Source organism: Astatotilapia calliptera, chromosome 22 (genome assembly GCF_964374335.1).
Source record: "Astatotilapia calliptera chromosome 22, fAstCal68.1, whole genome shotgun sequence".
Taxonomy (NCBI): Eukaryota; Metazoa; Chordata; class Actinopteri; order Cichliformes; family Cichlidae; genus Astatotilapia; species Astatotilapia calliptera.
Window position 1 is genome coordinate 35,262,817 of NC_137442.1, and position 24,708 is coordinate 35,287,524.

The 24,708-nt window shown below is 41.9% G+C and overlaps 1 protein-coding gene and 1 long non-coding RNA gene across 2 annotated transcripts in view; one reads left to right on the plus strand and one right to left on the minus strand.

The window, feature by feature from the left end:
* scin (scinderin) overlaps window positions 1-24,708 on the plus strand; it is a 53,670-nt gene that overhangs the window by 17,150 nt on the left and 11,812 nt on the right. The window contains exons 10-12 of the mRNA XM_026156457.2: window positions 12,707-12,797; window positions 13,405-13,575; window positions 13,653-13,830. Of these exons, the coding sequence (XP_026012242.2) occupies window positions 12,707-12,797; window positions 13,405-13,575; window positions 13,653-13,830 (440 nt within the window). The remainder of the gene's footprint in view (window positions 1-12,706; window positions 12,798-13,404; window positions 13,576-13,652; window positions 13,831-24,708) is intronic.
* Window positions 21,397-22,730, minus strand: LOC145423393 (uncharacterized). The gene is made up of 3 exons (XR_013904445.1): window positions 22,589-22,730; window positions 22,132-22,222; window positions 21,397-21,537 (listed from the first exon to the last, which is right to left on the minus strand). It is a non-coding gene; the product is annotated as an uncharacterized LOC145423393 (long non-coding RNA).

Below are 24,708 nucleotides of genomic sequence, written 5' to 3' on the forward strand. Positions count from 1 at the left end.
CCCCAGGACTAGTCGACCTTTAGGGCACACTCCACATGGTCACTGGCCCTTTTGACACCATGCTATTTCCCTGCTTTCAGAAAATATGAGGGGGGTGGAGTCTCACTGTTATCTCTGTATTTAACACTGAAGCAGCTGAAACTGAGCAGCCCCGTCCACTAACTGACCAGATCAAGACTTCGTATTATGCTCTGCTCACTGTATATGTATGCCAACACGTTCTCATCCCAAAACGTAACATATTACAAAATCGACAAATCGTCTGTATGTTACGCTTTCGGAAACAGGAGGAAAGATGAGAACCTTTTGGACTGAATCATTTATTGTGATTGGAAAACACTATCTAACACGATTAAGGTTGTGGTTTAGGTTAGGGAGCATCATCCTATTGGATTCCATCCACAATCCGGCGTGTATCACAGGGACGTGGAAGGTTACCTTTCGCATTCCTATGGAGCGCCTCGGGACGTGGCGGTATGTTACGCGTCGGGAATGAGAACAGTCTCTGTATGCTATTCTCATTACCAAGCAAGATGAAAGGACAAAGAATCCAAAATCGAATTCCAACATCATTATTAGACCAAGGGAATAAAACATCTTCAGGAAAGTGATAATGAAATCAATCAATGGAATAAAATCTGGGGGAGCATATTTTGGAGGGAGACATTAAAATACCAACCTGAGCCCTAAAGTTGAATCTGTTCATCTGGACGTAGCGTTCAGTCACTCATTCAAGTGTCTTCTTTGGTCTTAGGTGATTGCAGGTTCCCCAACCATATAAACAGTACATTTGCATAATGACTGAAACTTGCACCTGTAGTCTGCAGTCAGCTGAGACTGTAGAAGTCACCTGGATGAGTGACAAAACATTTCTCCCACTGAAAACGCTACATCCAGGTGAGCAGAATCAACTTTTTGGGATTTCCATACTTGGATGATTGAGCATAAAAAATTGTGAGACAAGGGTATCACAACAGTTTGTACACTGACTGGACCTTTTAGAAGGTTTGCAGAATTACAAAGGGGATTTACAAGGTAATTACAAGTAAGGGATTAGTGTATCAAAAAAAAACTGAAACGGGAGAATTAAGGGAAGTTGACATACTAATTGACATCCTGAGTTATGCCTACAAGAAGAATACTACAAGAATGATTTGAAAAACAGATCAGGCTGATGGATCAAAATATAATGAATAAAGGATTCATGGTGATACAGAAAGGCAACGTGGGAAAAAGAACTCAACGCTGGCATATTGCAAAGGGACAAGCGTTCAGTGTTAAGTGAGGAAACCTCATCCAGAAGGTCAAAGAAGTGGAGAATGTTTGGGGAAAAAATGTTCATTTTATTTTGCATATCAGAAAACATTCTCCAAGCTATTGGAGCCATGTCGGCGGTTCCAAAGCTTGGAGAATGTTCTTCTGAGAAACCTTTGTCTGATACTCAGTGTTACACCACTCCAGGACAACTTGGTGTAAACAGCAGAACCGAGTTTATTTGGGTACTTCAGAACCGTGGCTTTCACATACAGAGCCCAAAAATACACTCTTCTTCTTTTCCTTTTTCGAACATAGTTTTTCTTTTTTCGTGACTGCCCCCTACTGGTGGAAAAACATGTAGCAGCCAAAAATCCAAACATATAGTTGAATAACACAAATACCAACAGATTTATGCAATGTTTTGGACATATTTTAGCTTTACACTTTACCAAGTGCTACATTCCTCCCCTGCTAAATAAATGTTGTCCCAACATTGAGGAAACATGACAATAAGAAACAAAAATAAACAACTATACTTCTCTTTTCCTTCTGACAACGTAGAGATGGCGTAAGTCGGAATAGGATTTAGCAGTGCTTTAAGATCACTTTCATGATGCACTATTGGACCTCAGGTGACAGAATCACATGTTACTCTCTTACCAGATAAGCATCGGCTTATAACAATGCTGAGTTGTTTCCAACAGTCCACATACAATTATTACCCTCTAAGACATTACTATCACTTTATCACGTGCTCCGGAGCTTATCAACTTAGATAGTAACCATTTAATCACAATTAACCTCATCAAACATAACGATCCAATGTCTTACGCTACCATCCCAAAAGTATCAAATACTTGTGTCACCATATTGGTAAGGCCTTGTAAGTCCCCATACATTTTTGAAAAGTAACATCATTTAAATTCAAAAAAACTCTTTCACAGTTCAATAATAACTAACTGGCACATAAGCTGCATAGTAAGGCATCTGTAGAGCTGCCCAAGGTACTCCAAACTGGTCATAGAATGGCGGTGCTGCTGCACTGGCATACAATGGGTTAACACTGTTACCAATTGCTCTTTGAACTGGTTGGCCAAACGCATCATAAGTCAATATTTTCCGTGGACATCTCTCCCTCTGAGATCTTCTCGGCTGCGGTTCCGACAGTTCTGGGTTCATTTCACTGGGCTGACCTGGCGAAGCAACAGTGTCTGATGATGCTGAGGTGTCATGTTCAGCGTTACCTTGTCCATTCACCATTTCTACTTGAAACTCTTCAGCATCCACTCTAAGCTCCGTGCTCTTTTGCTGAAGGTCCTGGTCCAGTTCAGTAGCAGGTGCAGACACCATTAAATCCCCTTGAGGCTGACAGTGGTGGTGCCTCACTCTCTGAGACCAATACTGTTCTTCATCATCTGAGCTCTCTATATGGTTCGATGCGTCTTGTAGGTCTCTTTGTTTTTGTGTCTGTGTAGTGTGGCATCGTTCAGTTCTTGTTATTGTGGGAAGCGGTAATGCATTACAGGGCATTAACATGTTGTGGTGGAGGATACGGCCTCGCCCAGCACCACGCTCCGGCTTAACCTCATAAACAGGGCTGTTTTCCCCCTTTTGAGAGATCACTATGTGAACTTGATCCTCCCAATAGGAGCGTAACTTTCCCGGGCCTCCCCTCTCTGACATGTTCCTGACAAGTACCCTGTCCCCAGGTGAGAGTACAGCACTTTGTCTCTTCAGGTCATAATGTGATTTCCCTCTTGCCAGAGTCTTTTTAATGTTTCTGGATGCAATGTCATATGCTTCTTTCATTTGTTGTTGCCATTTGTGAGCATAATCCTCATATGATTTGCATTTGTTCGTCTCACTCAGTCCAAAAATTACATCAATAGGGAGACGTGGATGTCTACCAAAGAGTAAATAAAAGTGCGAGTATCCTGTCGAGTCACTAGTTGTGCAATTATAGGCATGCACAACTTTGTTTACATAGTCACTCCAGTTTCCTTTCTTTTCCTCATCCAGGGTCCGGAGCATTGACAGCAAGGTGCGATTAAACCTTTCCACTGGGTTCCCCTGTGGATGGTAGGGTGTGGTCTTTGAATTGGCTATTCCTGTGTACTTCTGCAGCTGTTTGAATAAATGGTTTTCAAATTCTCTGCCTTGATCGTGATGTAATTTACCAGGAAAACCAAATTTCAAGGAAAAGTCATTAAAAATTTTATCTGCTGCTGTTTTGCCAGATTTGTTGCGTGTAGGGTAGGCTTGAGCAAACTTGGTGAAGTTGTCCTGTAACACTAAAATATACTCATACCCTCCCCTGCTCTTTTCGAGATGGACATAGTCTATTGAAACCATTTCAAAGGGTGCAGTAGCCGGCACGTGACACATGGGGGCCCTACACTGAACTGTAGGTTTTTTCTGAATATTACATTTGCACACCTGTGTGATGAAAAACTCAATATCTTTGTACATATTCGGCCAATAAAACCTACTCCTTGCCAAATTCATCACACGGTCCACCCCCAAGTGACCCATTTCGCAGTGAAGGTGTTTGTACACCAGTTCTTTGCGCGATTCCGGAATCACAATCTGAGTGTAAGTCACAGTCTTTCGTATCAGCAACCCGTCATCTGAGATAAACAGCTTTTTCCACTCGTGTAGTAGCTGTTTTCCTTTAGGGGTTTTGAGCGCTGATGTCTTGTCAAGACTCGCACCAGTACTCTTTAAGTTGAGAACATAAGCTATGGCAGGGTCCTGCTTTTGAGCTTGCAATAGCTCCTGCGTTGTGATCCTCACATCTGGCTGATTTTCTGTAAGTATTTTGTTTACTTCTGGATTGCATGTTATGGCTGATATCCAATCCAGTTGTTTGTCTTCCTGTGTTTCAATGGCATTCAGTACTGCGCTTAACACTTCAGGCGAACACAGCTCAGTACATTCTGACATGTATGAATCCATACTAGAAGGTGTTCTGGACAAAAAGTCTGCATCAACGTTACTTTTTCCGGGTCGGTATTTCAGTGTTATGTTAAAATCAGCCAGCTCAGAAACCCATCTGTGTCCTGTTGCATTCAGTTTAGCTGTGCCTAAAAAATTGGTTAAAGGGTTGTTATCACTGTACACTGTCACTGAGGGAGCATAGAACAAATAGTCTCTAAAGCGCTCAGTCACAGCCCATTTTAGTGCCAAAAACTCAAGTTTCCCTGAGTGCCACCTGTAGTTCCTCTCAGCTTGTGTTAATGTTCTTGACCCATATCCAATGACTCTTAATTTACTGTCCTGCCTCTGATACAAAACTGCACCAAGGCCTTCTTCTGAAGCATCGATGTGCAGAATGAAGGGTTCCTCAAACTTAGGATAAGCCATCACAGGTGGATTAGTCAAAACATCCACCAAATAGTCTAGTGCTTTTTGGTGGCTGTCACTCCATATGATTTTTTGGGTGGGTGCAGCATGCCCCGCCTTGGCTGACCGCGCTGGTGTTTGGGTGTGGTCAACTGAGAGTAAATCATATAGGCACTTTGCATGTCTTGAAAAATCTTGTACATAGCTTCGGTAGTATCCTAAAAATCCTAAAAGCTTTCTCAGCTCTTTAATGTTTGTTGGTGGGTTGTCCTTCAAAGCTCGTACTGCTTGTACCTCTTGGTCATCCATTTTGTAGCCGTCTGCTGAAATGATTTTGCCCACATAGCGGACCTCATTTTTAAACAAGTCACATTTATCAGGTCTTAGTTTTACTCCCCAAGCCCGCTGACGTTTGAGAACTGATCTCAAATCTTCAATATGCTGTTCAAATGTTTGACTGTACACCAAAACATCATCTAAATATGGAGTGCATATTTTGTCCCTCAAGCCTTCCAAACTTTCCTCCATGCTCCGCTGGAAAGCTGCAGGTGCATTGGTGAGTCCAAATGGGATTCTATTCCATTCATACAGCCCCCAGGGTGTTGTGAAGGCGGTATATTTTTTTGAATCTTCGCTGATTTCACCTTGATAGTACGCTTTGCCTTGGTCAAGCACACTAAACCACCTATTGCCGCCAAGTCCATCAAGGATTTCCTGTATTCGTGGAATAGGGTGTCTGTCTGGAATGGTCTTTTTATTGAGGCCCCTATAATCAACACACAGTCTCAGGCCTCCATCCCGCCTCCTCACACACACTATTGGAGAGGCATATGGTGAGGTTGATTTGTGAATAAAGTCTTTTTTTAACAAGTCCTGAATGTGACTTTTTACTTCATCATAGAGAGCACGTGGGACCGCATTATAGGATTTGGCTACAGGAATCTGATCAGTGAGTTTGATATCCATTTTTAAATTTTTTATGTAACCAACTTCCTCTTTGTGTTTAGCAAATGCGCCTGACTCCTCCCTTAACATTTTCAAGACAACTGCCTGTTGTTCTGTGTTAAGGTGGCCCAAATTGACAGATGGTTCCCAAGGCTCTTCTGCTGAGCTAGGTGGGTTCTGATTGTCTTTTTCTACAATCGAGCCTATCTGAGCTTCTTTGAGATTTACAGGATAACTATGTGTTACCCTCTCTCTGTTACCTAGAAGGGTTTTAGGTGGCAGCACAATGTCATGTTTGGTAGCATTAGTAACATAGATATTGACTTTGCGGGTACTGCCTGATATAGACAGCAACTGGCAGTTAGATTTCAGACCCTCATCTAAAGACAAGTTTTCATCTGGCTCAAAAAGCATTTCACTTTTTACCTTTAGGTCTGTTTTGATGGAACAACTAACGCCGTACATTTGTCCACTCGGTACGACAATAGCTTTGCGTCCTGATCTGATAGGATAAGTAACTATCTCGCTACTGGTGGTGTGGATAAGGTTCAACAGTAGGGATGGGTATTGATAAGATTTTAACGATTCCGATTCCATTTTCGATTCTGTTTAACGATTCGATTCTTTATCGATTCTCTTATCGATTCTTTTTTTTTTTTTTTTAAAAAGGAGAACACTAAGGTCGATTAGCTCAGAGCTTTGTTTTATATCTTCTCTTTGAACAAGATAGAAATTTAGGAGTAACATGGCCTTACAAACCCAACAGTGAGATCTTGAGAGATCCAGCCTACGGCTCTTCAATGGGGTGTCACAGGGTCCCCAGGAAAAAAAAATTGTAAATGTAAAATAATAAAATAAATATTCTTGTGAGACATATCACATATTGACGGGGTCGGGTTATGTTAAAAAGTATAAATTGTTATACTTTGTTCATTGGTTCAAAGGTACCCCACACTTCTTTTTTTGTTTGCTTGTTTGTTCTGGTGTATTTTTCATTTGAACTGTTACTCTGCCAGAGTACTCATATTTACAAGATGGCATTGAACGCCCCATTGGTGTATCAGGAAAACTATTTTGTACGTATATTCCTTGAAGGGGATTGAAGTCGTTCTTTTTTCCACCGCAGCGAAGGGCTAGGAGTAGGAGAGGAGCTGCTGTATGTTTTTGTTATCGAATCGATCTGATTGTGAAATAAAGCATATGCAGTGAGAAAGCAACTCCAGGAGTCATCCCTGCCTTAAAGCTGCAACATTCTTCTGTAGCAATAACAAAGTATAACATAAATTGTTCTGTGGCAATTACACAAGAATATCCAGTAATGTCCCTGCCTACAATTAAACACATTCACTTACCAAAAATCGGGGGCATCTGCTGTGGCAAATGGGTGCAAGCCTTTGACCACAAACTTAGACACTGCTCGGTGACATTAGTCTATCGTGGCCTGAAAGGAGACGCTACCGGTAGACTGCAGCGAGAACTGCCAGCGAGCGCCAGCCAGACTCTGTCTGTCTCTCTCATCATGGTCACCTACATGTACAGTAATGGCAGGTCTTGTAATAAGGCAGATTGCGCTAACATAATATGCACTGTTAGTTGATTATTTACCTGCCGCATTAACGGGAGAGGACGTGCAAACGTTAGCGCTGCTGCTGGGTTGAGAGTCACGAGTCCGGAGCGGAATTAAAAACGAGTGTCATCGCGTGTTTTGTGAGCAAATGCTTTTGCATATTCGTAGTGTTTCCTCCCTTAAATGAAATATCTACTTTGCAAGTTGCCCTGTTGTCATCGGTTCTCATAAAGTATAATCAAACTTTTGAGCGTTTGAGCCGCTTAGGCGCCATGTTTCCTGCCAGGTAAATGACGCTCCGCAACGTGGTGACGTCATTCGGGGCGACTGGAATCGATAAGGGAATCGTTTGCAAAAATGGCAAACGATTCCAAGGAATTGAAACAGTGGGAACCGGTTCTCAACAAGAACCGGTTTTCGATACCCATCCCTATTCAACAGTGCTTCTGCTTTGCTTGATCCTACTCTTAGAGAGTTTCTGAGTAAAGACAAGCTTTCACTGGACTGAGTAGTGTCTTTTTTTATCAGTTCCTCAATAGCATTAAACCCTATTATTGGTTTTTGCATCACATCCTGACTTACTAGGATTGGAACCCGAACCTCATTCTGAGCTACAGCTTTTCCTCTCGAATCACAAAGGCTAAGGCTAACTTCTACCCAACCCTGGAAAGGGACTTCAGATCCATTTACAGCTCTCAAGTCTAAAAGTTCATCCTTACTTAGTAAATCGCTGATGGGGTGAACTTCTAAGTGAGGTAAATTGTCTGATTTCCAGCATGCACTCATTATTGAAACTTGGGCTCCCGTGTCCCACAGTGCCTGTGTTTTGCAGTTATTCATTCTACACCATACTAGACACTTTCTGCCCACGAGCTGTGCTACTTTTCTTTTTTTGGTACTTAAATTTAACACGTTTGGGGGTTGGTTCCTAATTTTAGGATTTCCTGAGTCGGTTGGTGATGCTAGGGATAAGCTTTGGGCCTTGGGAATGTTATCACATTGGGACATTGGTGGTAAAGCTGTGGCTTGTCCCGCAGTCACAGCCCCGCCCAGTTTTCCTGCTTCTGAGCTCCCCTTACTTTACATCCCTTTGCCCAGTGAGAGTCACTGCCACATTTGAAACAATGGTCACAGTCCCTGTTTTCTTGTTGACATGCAGAGCATCGCCTTTTTGGTCTCTGAGCTGCCTTTCTGTACGCCCTGACTTGTCTACCACCATCACCACTTCTATCTCGTTGGACAGTTTGCACTAGTGAAGCTACCTGTCCTGTGAGTTCCCTAATTGCTGAGTTACTTTCCTCAATTTTTGCAAATAAGGAGTTATCTTTGAGGGTTTTAGCCAGTTTTGTGTCAGGCTGGCTTGTGCGGGGCTCAGTAAGCGCTACATTCTGCTCAACTACATTTAGTCCTGTTCTAAATGACCTGTGGGCTTTTGCCTTTAACGCTCTCTCGCTTTCATTGTACTGGGCTGTTTGCATTTTCATTAATAAGAGTTCATCGCTACAGTTTTCATCCTGCAAATATGCTCTCATTTCTGCTCTGACATTGTCATTTAGAAGACCCGTTCTAATGGACTGAAAACATTGACTTTGAACAAGTTCTTTGTTATACTTTAGGCTAGACTGGGTGCACTCTAATCAGGAACTCAAGTGGTGTTTCATTTGCCCCCTGTGTAGCTTTGGTTAATTGCTGGTACAGTACTGTTGCATCCGTTTCTGCATAATGGGCTTTTAGAACTTTTAGAACTTGTCTCAGGCTGGTCAATGTGAGATCTTCTTTCCCTTCCAAATAGCTCCTTAGTTTTAACCCAGGACTGATGGCACGTATGACAGCCTCCACAATCTCAGCTTCAGAGTAGCCCGTTTTTAAGCCGCTTTCCATCTGGTGCTCTAAGCTACTGAAACTCAGCGTGTCTTTAGCTGTAGACTCACCCACAGGTCCACTTATCCTGAAGTCTTTTCTGAATCCACCTGATGAAACATTACAGCAGCTGTTGCCAATACAGTCTCTCCCCTTGCGCTGTGTTTCGCCGTCCAGCGACGTCCTCATGGCCACCTGCTGCTCCGCTGATGTCCCTTGAGCCGCCTGATGCTCTAGCGATGTCATCGGCCCTGTCCGCTGCTCCGGAGGTGCCCGCGCCGCTGCCAGTTGCTCCTCGTGCACAGCCTCCACCATCATCTCCGCTCTGTCTGAAGATGAAGACCGGACCACCGCTCCTGCGCCGACAGCCGCTGACCGCGCCTCCACCAGCAAAACCAGCACATCATTTAGCTCCAGAAGCACCGACATGCCTTCATCCTCTCGCTGTAAAAGCTCTTCTCGTTCACAAAACTGGCTAATAAGCTTAACGAGAGCTCTGCGAGATTTGCTTTGTATTTCTTTGCTGCCCTTTTCTGTAATATTACATAGTTCACATACTCTGAGCAGTTCTTCCAAAGAAAGTCCACATAACTTCTGCTCCAATTCCAACAAAAAATCTTCACGGTTCACAGACATGCTTGAAAGATAACTAAGACGAGTAAAACTCTCTCAGTGTGTCCGACCGGAGAAAACACAGTTTCCGTGGCATTAGCTAGACTGTCGCAATCCGTTAGCATTAGCTCCTTTGCTCTGTCACGCTCCTTTACTGTGTTCCTCTGTGTGAAGTAGTCCCAAAAACTATCTCGGTGGAACCTCCAAAATGTTACACCACTCCAGGACAACTTGGTGTAAACAGCAGAACCGAGTTTATTTGGGTACTTCAGAACCGTGGCTTTCACATACAGAGCCCAAAAATACACTCTTCTTCTTTTCCTTTTTCGAACATAGTTTTTCTTTTTTCGTGACTGCCCCCTACTGGTGGAAAAACATGTAGCAGCCAAAAATCCAAACATATAGTTGAATAACACAAATACCAACAGATTTATGCAATGTTTTGGACATATTTTAGCTTTACACTTTACCAAGTGCTACATCAGTAACATTTTGAAATATGAGATTCTCTATGTGATTTCTGTCTTTTTAATCAGAATACAGGTTTTTGTTATTGTTTTTCTTAAAAAGGAGAGTGGTATCTATGTAAATATTGTTAGTAGACTTTTAAAAAATTACAAAAACCTAGTATTCAATTCAATTTTATTTATACAGCGCCAAAACCCAACAACAGTCACCTTCTGGTGCTTTATACTGAAAGGTAGACCCTACAATAATACATACAGAGAAAAACCCAACAATCATATGACCCCCTATGAGCAAGCACTTTGGCGACAGTGGGAAGGAAAAACTCCCTTTTAACAGGAAGAAACCTCCGGCAGAACCAGGCTCAGGGAGGGGCGGGGCCATCTGCTGTGATTGGTTGGAGGTGAGGGGAAGAAGAGAGGACAAGAAACATGCTGTGGAAGAGAGACAGAGATTAATAATAACTAATGATCAAATGCAAAGTAGTGTATAAACACAAACAGTGAATGATAAGACGTCAGAGAAGAAGAAACAGCCAGTGCATGATGGGAATCCCCCGGCAGCCTATGTCTATTGCAGCATAACTAAGGGAGGATTCAGGGTCACCTGGTCCAGCCCTAACTATATGCTTTAGCAAAAAGGAAAGTTTTAAGCCTAATCTTGAAAGTAGAGATAGTGTCTGTCTCCTGAATCCAAACTGGAAGCTGGTTCCACAGAAGAGGGGCCTGAAAACTGAAGGCTCTGCCTCCCATTCTACTTTTAAATACTCTAGGAACAACAAGTAGGCCTGCAGAGCGAGAGCGAAGTGCTCTAATAGGGTGATATGGTACTACAAGGTCATTGAATTGAATTGAATTGAATGAATGCTTTATTGGCCATATGCAGGTTGCCCCGCAGAGGAATAGGACCCCCCCCCCCCCCCCCGACTTACACACACAACAAAGGCACCACATGGGAATACAGTCGGAGATCGTCAGCGTTGCAGAGAAAACACTGAAAAATTACACAACAATGGGAAAAAGTACAAGAGGAAAAAAAGAGACCTCTTCTCACGCTGGGCACCTATGGGAGGACAGCATGAGAACAGGAAACAAAAAAAACTCCTCTGCACAGAGAGCACATTAATGGCCACATCACAACATTAGAGCACGTGACTAGCCACAGGGGTGGATAGGGGGCTGGGGGGTAATCCGAAGGACCACAGCAGTCGTCCTATACGTCCTATACGTCCTATACCATTCCAGCGCGGCGCGCAGACCCGCCGTCTGTCTTCCCCCGCAGGAAACAAGCATCGAAGGCGTTTGGAAAGGGAGGGGGATGAGTGCGTGCTTATCAGTGTAAGTGTGTGTGTGTGCGCGTGTCCAGAGTTCAGCTGAGACAGTGTCCTTCGCCCCATCAGGCTAAGTAAACAGTCTGCCAGCCAACCCAGGTGGCCTTGCATGGGATGGGAAGAATAGTCATCACACAGTCGTTATCAAGGAGTTGTTTTGGTGGGCTCCAGCCTTGGGCCTGAGCAGCTGGCGCCGTGGTGTCCATATGTTGAATATTGTTGATTAATTAATACATTAAGATAAGATGGGGCCTGATTATTGTCACAGGTCGGTGACTCAGTTATTTTTGGTTTTTGTACTTTTACTTTTGATTTTATTATGAATTATGACTGTTTGTGTTTTGGTTTCTGTCCTAGTATTTCTAGCTCCCTAGTTTTGTAGAACTTCCTGAGTTCTAGTTTTTAGGCTTTGTTATTTGGTTTGGTGTTAATTCTGTGCTCCCTCTGATCTGTGTCAGCCCTGCCTGTGTATCCCCTCTAGTGTAGTCAGGTCTCTGTGTAGAGCCCGCGTCTCTGAGTCTCTGTCTTCGTGTGTGTTTTGAGTTTCCTGTTTTACTTTGAAGGTTCGTGTCTGATGTGAGCGTGTTCAGTTTTACTTGCCTCCTGTCTCGTTAGCTCCCGGTGTCTTTCTGCATCTCCCTGTTTCTCCGTTTCATGTTTGGTTTTTGCTTGTTTTCCCAGTTTAGGTTTTCTCAGTTCTGCTTTCGCCACCCTCGTCTTTGTTGTATGTTCACTCACCATAAATAAAGCTCCTTCACATCAGTAGTGCCTGCATCTTGGGTCCTTTAATAATTCCACACGGTTTGCCCTGCTAACCATGACAATTATTTAAGACCTTGTATGTGAGGAGCAGGATTTTGAATTCAATTCTGGATTAAACAGGGCTCAAATTTTAAATTCAAATGACTAGTCCTAAGTGTGGATGATAATGCATCATCCATAATACAGAATCTTTATTACAAAATGAGGGTAATTGAAAGTTTTTCTCATAGAGCTGAGGAAGCTCCCATCACAGAACACCCTATGGACAGCTAAGACTCCTAATACAGTGAATCACAGTGAATCACAGCTACATGAACATGAATGTTTGTCTATTTGTTTGGTAGTTTTTTCTGATTATTTTCAATTTTTTCACATTTTACTAAATCAAAGTGGGAGAATGGACTGAGTGAACCAAAGTAAAAAGGTTCCCACTGGAAATCCATAACAATGAGCTGGTGACAAAGTTATTTTATGCATTTTTATTTTAAGAATATAGATTGGTTCACTTTCTAGATTTACTGTAACTTGACTAACTGAATATTGATTACTATTACTGTCTCCTGCAGGCAGGGAGCCAGCTGCTCTGTGGATGAGCTAACTGCCTCAGCGTTCCTGACCGTAGAGCTGGATCGTTCACTGGGAGGGAATGCGGTTCAGGTACAACACCAGTGTCAAATAAATATGAGAAGCACTTGTACTGATTGCTTTGTTAATTATTCTAAATGCACAGTACTGTGCAAAATCTTGAGCCACTCCTCATTTCTTTATATTTTGCTAGAAAATAGGAAGTTGGTGCAGTGATTCATTGAAACATGCTAAGAGTGTATACCATGTACCTGACCCTAACCCAATACAGACAGGAGCTAACGTAATGGCCCTTCTTTTATGCACATTTGTGGAAAGCTTGTTGAAAGCCTTCCCAGACTGTTGGCTGGGTCATATTAAACCCTCTGGATTAAGAAATCACTCAATTTGATATTCGTGTGATGGCAGACGAGCAAATACTTTTGACACTAGAGTGTAGATCATTCATAATGGAATCAGGTCCATAATCAGCAATGGATCACAGATGTGATACCAAAGGAGCAGGAAGCCAGGCAAGCTCCGCCCCTGAAGCACATAAGCAGACCTACACATGCACACACACACAGACAGAAAACGGGCGAGTCGACCAGAAACACTTTAAATTGTCCTGTGAAAAATAATTGTCTTCAACTTTCTTTAACTGGTATGTTAAAAACCAGTTTGCTTCATATGGTTTCAGGTCAGAGTGCCTCAGGGTAAAGAACCCCCACATCTGCTCAGTCTTTTTAAATCTAAACCCCTCATTGTGTATAAGAGCGGCACATCCCGCCTGGGCGATCATCCTCCTCCACCTCCTACGCGACTCTTCCAAGTCAGACGGAACCTGGGCACCATCACCAGGATTGCTGAGGTAAACCATTTCCTGATTGTCGTTAGTAAAGTAATGATGTGTTTATGCAAAGATGCTGAACTTCTTGTCTGTTTTAGGTTGATGCCAGTGCCGCCAGCCTAAACTCTAATGATGCCTTCTTTCTGAGGACCCCTGATGGGCAGGGCTTTCTGTGGATAGGCAAAGGGGCCAGTGAGGAAGAGGAAAAGGGAGCTGAGTACATGAACAAAGAGCTGAACTGCAGCTGCAAACGCATCACTGAAGGACAAGAACCAGGTCATGATCAACACTTGGCATACATATACTAAATGTGTGTATCCATATGATACGCACACGCAGACACAAGCTCCCATAGGTCTGCATGTTTTCACACAGTATAGACGTTGTCAGGCTAGCAGCAGCGGGTCGAATCTATAAGCCGGGTTTCTCACTAACGTGTTCAATATTCCAGCCACGAGAGGCTCTGAGCTGCTGCCTTTAGTAGTGTCCAGAAACAGTGATGAGCAACAGGTGAGTGATTAGCGGCAGGTGAGTATGTCAAAGGCAGGAGCCCGAGTGATGCAGGAGCAGGAGGGAGGGGAACAGAGATTTAAACTAAAACAAAAACACATGTAGTCTTGCAGGGCTGGCCGGGCACACACAGGGACCATGACAGACATAAAGTTTTATTTTGAACACTTGTTGCAAAAAGGAAAATCTCCATTCAAAAGAAACCAAATACAAATATGATAGAAAGTGAAGATTTTTACCAGCGCTCATGTCTCAGTTTGCAACATGAGGACTTGGACTTTTCACCTCTGCCCAGGAGGTCATGTTTTTACAACCAACCTTCCAGTTAGTGTCCAACTTATTGGTTTGGTTTACCATCTCACAGTAGTCGTAGTTTGTTCATCAGCTGTTGGTAAGTTTGATCAGGTCATCAGCTGTGGGTACCACCCCCACTGTATTTGGAAGTGTTTGTGTGTGTTCGTGCGTGCATGGCATTCTGTCTACAAACATGATCGCTCAAAATGTTTAGAGTGGTAGAAGATTGGGGTAATGTTAACAATTCATTAAATCTGGCTTACATCCACCAAGCTCTTCAAGGTTAACTTCATGATTTATTGATTGAAAATTAACAACAAAGCCTTATAACTTGAAAACGGCTATTTGATTGTTCTTAGGCTGAGATCACACAATACACTGTGAGAATGTGAGATTCTCAGTGCCAGAGAAATCCAAATTGCAGCACGGGGCTGTTAGATCAGAGCACTGTGATGCAGCACATAGGTGTGCTGTGTAAGATTATCTAGCTCCACCTGATTAGTACTCCAAGCAATCAGCATGAGTAACGGGCAGAACAATTACATTCTCTTCCACTAGAGGGCAGTGCATCTACCTGCTCTAATTAAATGGGTTGCCAACTGCCAGTAAAACAGAAGAAGAAGAAGGAATTTCATAATAATCATGCTGTGAGTGAGAGAACAGTGTTTAACAGCAATGGATAAATATTTGAAGAGAAAAGGTAGTCAGTCTGACCTGGTCCTGGAGAAAACTCTGACCCAGATGAAGGCCCAGTATGAGTAGGGGTCAGAAGAAAGCAAAAAAGTTATACTGGGGACAAACTGAGTTAATTCCACTATACCTGGTGCGCAGGGAAAAAGGATCAATATGCTTTTTGTGACATTTTTGTCTGGTGGTGTGTCGTGTGATTTTTCTAATGTGAAATATGTGCCGTGGCTCCACAAGATAGGGTGTCATCCAGCGTTTCCCAAAGTTAAACTAGTTAATCTTCTATTTGCATGTTTTTAAAAACTCCCAAAGGGCAACTGGAAGCTCAGATTATCTGTGTCAGCAATAATAGCTCAGAGGGCAAATCTGTAAACTGAGAAGAAAACTGTCCTCCGCATACAAACAAGAGCACTGAGACTGAGACACCTTGATTTTCTCAGGAATCCCCAAAATGCACCAGATTATCCTGAAAACTGTTAACAACATGTCATTCTACTGCTTACACTGTCTCACGGTCTCACGTCCCGTCATCGCTACATTTGAACATTTCCAGCAAAAAGAACTGGTTAAAAGCAAGGACCATGAATGAAAAAGAGCATCATGAATGAACTGTTTCCCAGTGAAATCAACCATGACTGAATAGAGTTCATTGGAATCAAAAATATTATTAAAAAGCATATGTAGATACAGCATATTATCAGTTGGATTTACCCAAAGGTAGCACAAAACTCTTGGATAGAATTAGAACAAGCAGACAGTAACGATAAACTTTCAGAACGTCCCTTGATTACAGCTTTAATTAAATGCCACTGCTGCTTAAAAAACCCATTCATCTTCTCCACCTCACCAGCCTGATGAACAACCCTTGAAATCACAAACTCCCAAATAGAATCCAGCAGGTTTTCTCCAAAGTGGCACCACTCAGACTTTCAGGTCAACAGAGCAATTCTTTACTTTACAGCATGGGCGCAAGAAGGAATCACACACCTCTTTTAAGATAATAAACTCATGTCAGATACGAATTTGTTTCAAAGATTTGGACAAGACAAGAAAAATGTACTATTCTCTCAAAATTATATTCACTACTTTCAGTCACAAACTCAATATCTGTACTCATCCCCGAATGGGACAAAGACCTTCCACTATCTTTGAAACCTGATTTTTGGACAAATTCTCAATGACAAAAAAACCAAAAACATTTTAAACTCATTCAATACAAAATCCTACACAGAACCACATCACACAACCAGTGTTGAATAAAATGGTTTTATGGGCGTTACGCCACTGTCTAGGGGTACAGGAACGTAGCATATGTTAAAAGAAGAGTGACCCCGCCCTGGTCCCCAAAACCATACCACAGCCGATTCAGATGTGAAACTGGTTTACTGTGGCTAAACTGCAGCGTGACTCCGGGGTGAACAAAGGCCAAAATAACAAACAAAACCAGTCAAGGAGGTGCTACCTAAACCCTACGTGATAAAAAGAGCAAACCAAAGACAAATGCTACCCCGACCTGAATAAACAGGAGAAAATGAGACAGAAAATAAGAAGGCAGCTCACCCTTCAGCTTCAGTGACTATTTACACGTGACTCTAAACTACACACTATATACAGAAGCTCAGCAATCCTCAGGAACACACACACGAGTAACACAGGGTCTGGAGGCCAAGGATGGCTCTGACGCTGCTGTCAGTTGCTGTCCCGGGACGACTGGCTGTGGCTCAAGTGGTAGAGCAGATCAGCTACTGATTGGAAGGTCGGTGGTTCGATCCTTGGCTTCCCCAGTCTACGTGTCAAATATCCTTAGGCAAGATGCTAACCCCAAGTTGCCCTCCGATGTGTTCAGTGTGAATGCGTGTGAGTGTAGATTAGTTTGCACTTGTGTTTAGAAGTGCTTGTATGAGTGGGTGTGAATGTGGCATGTTGTATAGAGTGCTCTGAGAACTCCGGGAGAATAGAAAAGCACTATATAAGAATCAGTCCATTTACCATTTACCATGATAAGGGGACCAATCAGCAGCCGTCAGCTTCTCCAATCAGGGACCTGCAGAGACTCTTAAAGACACAGACAGGCGGAACAAAAAACAGCCACCCGGACACATTATGGGCAGTAACAATGGGTTTCTCTGATTCTGGGATTTGTACTCAGTGTACTCAAAACACCACAGACACTCCTTTAGTCAACTAGCTCAGTCCTGCAGCTCTGGTCCAAGCGTACTAAATAGATGAACGCATTCCTTGCTCACACCTGCCTGTGAACTCACTGGACTACTCCTCCCTTACAGCTGAGCCACAAACCACACCCCACTGCCACATACACTCCCTCTCCCACTTAGGCTGGGGAGCCGTCTTACCTGCTGGGAGAAAACGGCCCTCAGCGCGAAGCTTTAGGATGAAGGTGAGGGTAAAGTTAGAGGTGTCTTGCAGGGGACCAGATCTGGGGCACACTTTCAGGTGAAGCTGGTCAAGAGTCGGTCAGCTCTGCAAAGACTGGCATGAACCAGCAGTAATAACCAGCAAGTCCCAGGAACCTTACTACCTTACTAGCTGTTTTTTGGTCTTGGGATGCCTCCCCAAACACTGTAACTCCCTCCATCCAGCCGCACATTTCTTAACACATTTCTTAACTTCCTGTTACAGTGCACAGTGGTGTTTTTTGTAGATTATCTATGTACAATGAATTTTAAAAAAAACTGATAAAATATAGATAACATCCAATTTCATAGTGTAATCTTCACATGCTTTCTCCAAAGCACACTCTCTGTTGATTCGCCCGCTAATTATATTCACAGCATTCACTCACTGCGTCTTTAGGGATTCACCTAGCTTAGCTTAGCTCTCTAGCAGCACGGCCTCTTCACCTGTCCCTCCTGCACTTTCCTGCTCAGTGTGTCAGATGTTTAGTTACTGTAGGTTTGCTTATAATAATCAGTCTTAATCATGGATGATTAATCATTAATCATTGTCTTAAATGCAACAAATATGCAACAACATAACATGAGAGAAAACACATTTCAAAACAGGAAATACAGCATCAGTGTGCTTTTAATCCAGGTATTTACTATTTGGTTTAGACACTCTACCAGATCCGGTTCGGTATGTTGTCATCAGAGCATACTTGGCATTTTTTAGGTGTGTTCATTTTACCCTGCGTTTTTCTGTCCTTGATCACTTGTTCAGACTATTTTGTGCCAAGTTGTGGTGGGGCGAGTTGAACTTGAATCGTTTCATGTTTGTTGGGTTGTGCTTTATCGGGTTCAGTTTCATCCGAGCTTTTCCGGTTGAGGCTCGCTCACAGGCAGAAGATGTTGTCTGTTGCGCCTGTCTTCCTTTCCATCCGACTCAACGACATAAGAGCGAGGTTCAGCACATACCTTACTTACAACTCCAATCTTGTCATGTCCTCTCTGTGTTTGTAATCTCACCACCTGCTTTGGTGTTAATGGACTGAAAAAAGACTTTTTATCCATGACAGCAAATGAACTGAACAACAGAAAATGATAAGAAAAATAAACTGGGCCAACGTGGCATGTTTGTTAATACACATGTTAATGTGATCTCTGGTCTCCCACTCAGAGACACAGGTCTCCGAGTGTCTAGCATTCAGAGGCTGCCTGAGGACACTCGTGTGAGAGGCGGTGTTGATACCAAAGGGCATTCTCAAGAATGTGAATCTGCCAAAAGGTGTTGCAAATGTAGTGAGAAGAGATGAGGCAGGATCTAGTTTGATTTGCCAGAAGGAGCTCTTTGCATCCAGAACTGAGAAGATGGTTGCTCCAGACATCTGAGCAGCTACTTCCTCCACAGTTCAGATGGGATGGTGAGGTTGCATTAGTGCCTTGTTCAGATCCCTTGGATCAATGCACATATGAACATCATCGGTATTCTTTTTGTGTGTTGCGACCATGTTGGATACCCATTCTGTGGGTTCCTCCACTGGTTCAGTTACTCCCACGGCCTGCATTCTTTGGAGTTCCTCTTTAACCTTTACTGCATGGGAACAGGAACGCGTCTTGGAGGGTTGACGACAGGTGGCACGTTTGGAGTGAGTTTCATTGAGTAGGTTACAGGTAAGCCACCGACTTCATCTTTGAACAGGTCTGTGTATTCGTAAAAAACTTTCTGTGCAGGTGTCTCATCCTGATCTGTGTCAACATGGTAGACTTCCTTGCTGAAACTAACCAGTTTCATTCGCACGCTGTCCTTTAATCCGATGATGGATTGCACATCGTGTTTTACAACTTGGAATTGTAGGTAACTGTCCAGCTAGCTTGCACTTGAGAGTAACTGTGCCTGTGGACTTAATCTTCGTGCCTCCGAAAGCAGCGAGATTTACCTGTTTTTGTGACTTACGTAGGGTTTCGTTGTTGCCGATGTTTCTGTAAGTGCCTAATGACAGTTATTGTGTGGATGCTTTAAGCATCCAGCTTTATGCTTCTATCCCACCTAGTTTTTGAGTTACACGACGTTTTGTAACTCCAAAAAACGGCGTTTTTCACCGCTCACCGCGATCAAATTCTGACTGCTGATCACCCTGTTTTTTAAGGCGCCCCGCCCCCTTTTCAGGTGGCGCGATTGATAATGACACGGCTCTTCAGACCAAAGGTCCTGGGTTCGATTCCACCTTGGTCAACATGTTTTTTTTAACTACAAATTTATACACTATCACAGACCGGTAATTCGTATTGATAATTTATTACAATTCTGAAAAGTTTTATGATTTTACCAGCTTTTCTAATATGGACCTCAGATTCTTGTTAACAGTCTGTGGCAGAAATACATACAAGTACACAGCCTGATGAAGCAGACAGAAGCAGTACCTCTGATTGGTTCAGCATTTTCACCTCTTATCAGCACAAATCTCAGCCTCTTCTGCTGTTTTCATTAGAATTTTAAGCTTTTCCACCTTTTTTCAGTTACGTGAGAACCAGTTTGGCTCAATGAGTAGCCGAAAAATATCAGCCTCTTCTGCTGTTTTACACTGAAAAAAATATGTTGTTGGATTTACTTAATTCAATGGTGGACATTTGTTGCACACAGATGTTTTGCTTTGGCAGCAACTTAAACAATTGAGTTAAATTAACACAATTTATTCATGTTCAATAAACTTGTGCAATTTGTGTTGATAAAATGTGACTTAAACATGTTTTGATGAAGTAATTTGAGCTCTTGGAATATTTTAATCCTTCACAATTTTCTCACGTTATCCCAACACGATTCAATAACTTTTACCCAATACTACTTGGTCACTTAAATACTACATGTTATCTTCAAATTACATTTTGCTATTATATTCTAGTATCAAATACACAATTTTCAAATGGAGGCCTTATAACAGATTGTATTGTTCTCTTCCAAGATGGTTGCTGGCATCCACCAGTAACCTTTCAAAACAAAATGTCTAATTTCACTGCATTGACAGTAGGTAAAGAATTAAACTGACATTACTCCTCTACTGAATCTATATAAATCAACAGTTAAATAATGTCAGTTCTTCCGTGTTCTCTGGAATCAATCACAGCAAAGAAATTGGACTGTTTCTTTTGAAAAATGTTGGGAAAGAACAATACAAAACATTCTATTTAAGGCCTCTAACGTCAAGATTCAGTTAAACAACAATTATGACTAAACAATTTGAGGTAATGTTAGTTTCCATTAACATTAAATTAGGTTACTGAATTGGCAAACACCTTCCTATTAACACTACCCATTTTACCCCAATAACTAAAGAAATTAGCACTTGCAGGTCAAAACCTTTATTCAAGAGACGCAAAAATAACATTGATACAGTGACTGTCAAAAATTACAGCACTGATCATACTGTGACATCTTGGTTCAAAACAGCACACTTAGAAATATTCAACGTTCTTTACTTCAACTGAATGAAACTGAAAATACCATTTCACACGACCCATATGGGATATTTAGACTGTATAACTGTTCACGCTACATCTCTTCACTAGTAAAAGAAAGAAAAAATACAAAGAGAAATTTAAAAATGCTGCCAAACAGACAAACAGAACTTGTACAGAGCAAAAGGAAAAACAAACAACAACAAAAAACGGCTCGTCCTCATGGCAGTTCCAGAGTATATAAAAATGAACCCTGCGATCCGTTCCTGGAATTGAGCTTCAAAAATGCAGCAGAACAAGTGTGAGATTTAAATGTCCTCTCACCTAGAGCTGGTCACCTCACATGCATAACAGTGAGCTTCGTTGCAGGAGCAGTTTTGTCTTAGTTGTGAGCTTTTCTTGAGAGCTGAGTTGCATCCAACTCCATTACCACCCATTGAATCACCTCAAAAGTGTAGCAGAGTTGTGATGGGTAACTCATGTTGAAGGAATAAAAAAGGTCCAAACAGCATGGCTACTGCAAAGGTCACGTTATCCAGATCTTGAAGAACAACATCAGAAAAGTCATTGCCTGGTGCATCCTCTGGAGACAGATGTTCATTGTGGTTTTCTCAATCTGTGCAGTGGCCTCAGTCAAGTCCTGGTTAAACACAAAACATTTCTTTAAGATTCCTTTTTAAACTCATCTCTTTTGAATCTACCAGTTCTAATGTTAGAGTAATTTAAACCAATGCAAGCAACATAGTAAATAGCTATAGCCAAAGAGTGGCCTGCCATGCTGCCATTCATGGTCTAACAGAGTTTCTAAGAGAGGGTGAAAAACATAATAATTTCAAATGCTTTACATTAGTTTTTGTTAGAAAGACACCGGCCCATCAGAAATCCAGGTTATGTCACTCAGAAGATGTTAGAATTTAGACTTTCAGCCCCACAATTTGGTTAGCTGTTGGTCAGTTGGTCATTTTTTCAAACAAAAGCTAATATAAATATTGGTGGGATTTTCCTTTGTTCATTAGAATGACAAATTTAAAGTTTCTTCACACTGATGTGACCCCTAATACAGGGGTGGGGATGGGGCCTCAAGGGCCGGCGGCCGAGTTCACTACCAGGCCTCATGTGAACTTCAAATTATTAAAGAGGACTACTGGTCCTAACCAGTCCAATGAGGATCAAGTGGATAACTAAATGCATTTTTAAATGTTGCAAAGCCACAATCTACTCATAAAACACTCACCATGAACTCCTGCACCAAGATGTTGCAATTGTCTTTCACACAGATGCGGAGCACTTTGATGAGGGACTCCGAGCATTAATGTCATCCTTGACTATTATAACAAAGAAAACAGAGATTTGTGAACTTTTCAGTAGCACAGAAGAAAATGATCCCAGACAAAAACTCTTGACTTTTTAAACCAGTCAACATGCAACACCAGCATCTACAAAGCAATATCAAAAGTTCCTGTTTGACATCAACTTTATGGATATATAGTTTCCAGAACATTTATTTTTAAAAAAAGATAATTTTTTCTCAGTGGGCCAGTAAATGCATGACGAAAATTATGGCATCCTTTTAGTGGAATCATTACTCACAGGTAATAGTTGACTGTTTCAATGGATGTAGCATAAAAATCTTTTACTGACCTAATGCAATACATATACACTTTGTAGTTAAAGAATTTTAAAGTTCTTACTGTCATTATGGCCGCTACATCCTTTAGCTTTGTGCCCTGTTCCCCCGATCACTTTGCAAACACTTTCAGCAGACTGTCAGAGAAAAACTCAGCTCCGTCAGAAACCTTGACTGTAAAGGCATGGTTGGGATGCACTGGAATGCTGCATTTTATCTGAAATGACATAAAATTATTTTGAAATAACAGCAGGCACTGTGCTTGGTTAATCAGTAATGTTTTGTTGAATAAAAACTGTGTTTCCAGATCTTATGGGATTAAAAAAAATCCAAAGATGTTTGTTTCTGATTTGCAACCCAACAACCCACAAGTTACAACCTCATTTCAGTTCAAGTGTGCATTAATGCGAGTCCAGTAATCACCTTTCTGGCAATACATACAGGTATAAGTTAAACCTATGGCAGATTTTGGATCTCTCAGTTGTATTAATAGGGTGAGTATGCATGCACCTAATAATTATAAAAAACCTATTATAATTAAGTTACAGAAACGAAAATAGAATATACTTTCTTACCATAACACCTTGAACCCACAATCCATCAGCTGACTCCTGGTGAAATGCAGAATAGAGGTCATCTCTCAATGTGCAGCAAAAAAAACAAAAACAAAAGGACAGCAGGTGAGGGCAGGAGGGGTAGGGATGTAAGCTAGCATAATGCCGCTGATGATATTAGCTAAAGCTGTTCAATGTCCAAAATCTCACTAACACCACGGTGCAGTAAATACACAATGTAACTGAAGAGTCAGTTGACAAATCTATTCACACAGAAAACCAAATTATGTTATGAGTGCCTCGTAATTAGGTTTAATGTGATATTACGGCTCTTGTGCCAAAGACAAATTCAAATGAAAAAGCGCCAATTCTTTGACAACAGATAAAACAGCAAATAAGCTAACGGCTCTTTTTTAGCATGTTACATGGCGACACTCTAGACGTTTAACTACATTTGGCTGAATTATGGTAAAAATGAATTCAAAAAATCAAGACATACCAAAAACGCAGAGTTGGCTGCTCGACTTGACTGAGATGGATGCCTTTTTTAAACCACGATCCAAAGCCCGCGAGATGAAATCACGCGTGGTTTCACGAGATTTAACGTTGCTATCTTATTGACTTACGTCACCTGAACATGATATGAACAATTTAATACACCCTTTCTGCATATCATGTAGTTTTTACACTATATAGTTACATTTAACTTTAAAACATGAGGCAATTGTGTTAAATGCATGCAAGATGCTTACATAAATCCAAGAGATGGCCAGTCCCTTTTTTTCAGTGTAGCAGGATTTCAGAGTTCAGCTTTTTCACTTGTTTTACAGTTTTTTCTGATTGCTTAAACCCTAACTGTGATTCCTGTAACACAATCTCTAAAACTATTCAGACTTATAGCAAAACCACTCACTGAGTTTGCAAAACTAAAAGCACAAAAACTGCTTTGCACTCAGTTTGCAATTTTGTAACACACACTTTGCAAAACTGTAGGCACAATTCACTGCACAACACTCAATTACCAAATTTCCAACACACTCCTAGCAAAAGTATACACATGTATGGCTATCATTAACACTAATTTGCCAACTGTCTGGCACACTTTCACATGTGAAAACTTTCTTAGATAATTAGTTCACTTTGCAATCAGCCTAAGCACTATAATACAGGTAAGCTGTGTGTGCGGAGTACAATGGAGGGAGCAGAAAGAGTGAGAAGTAGAGGAGGCCGAGGAAGAGGACGTGGAGGTGAAGAAGTAGGATGAAGAGGACGACAAGGACAAGGAGGAGCAAGAGGAAGGGTAGGAAGAGTAAGAAATAGAATTGCTGATAACATCAGAGCTACAATAGTGGACCATGTAATCAACCGTGGAATGACCCTGAGGGTCGGTTAGTACAGTCACTTCGCACAAAGATTTGTAGCACTGCCATATGCCAATGAGAAACACACCAATACCATTGATGTAAAAATACTGAAATTGTTACTTTACAGAATTGCTAGATGACCAGATGCTGGGGGCAGAGGAAGCATGTTCACTGCAGACCAAGTAACCCATATAGTCATTATGGCGGTTGCAAATAATCCTATACTTGGAAATAAACACTTGTGTTTGTTTTGATGTGTTTGAATA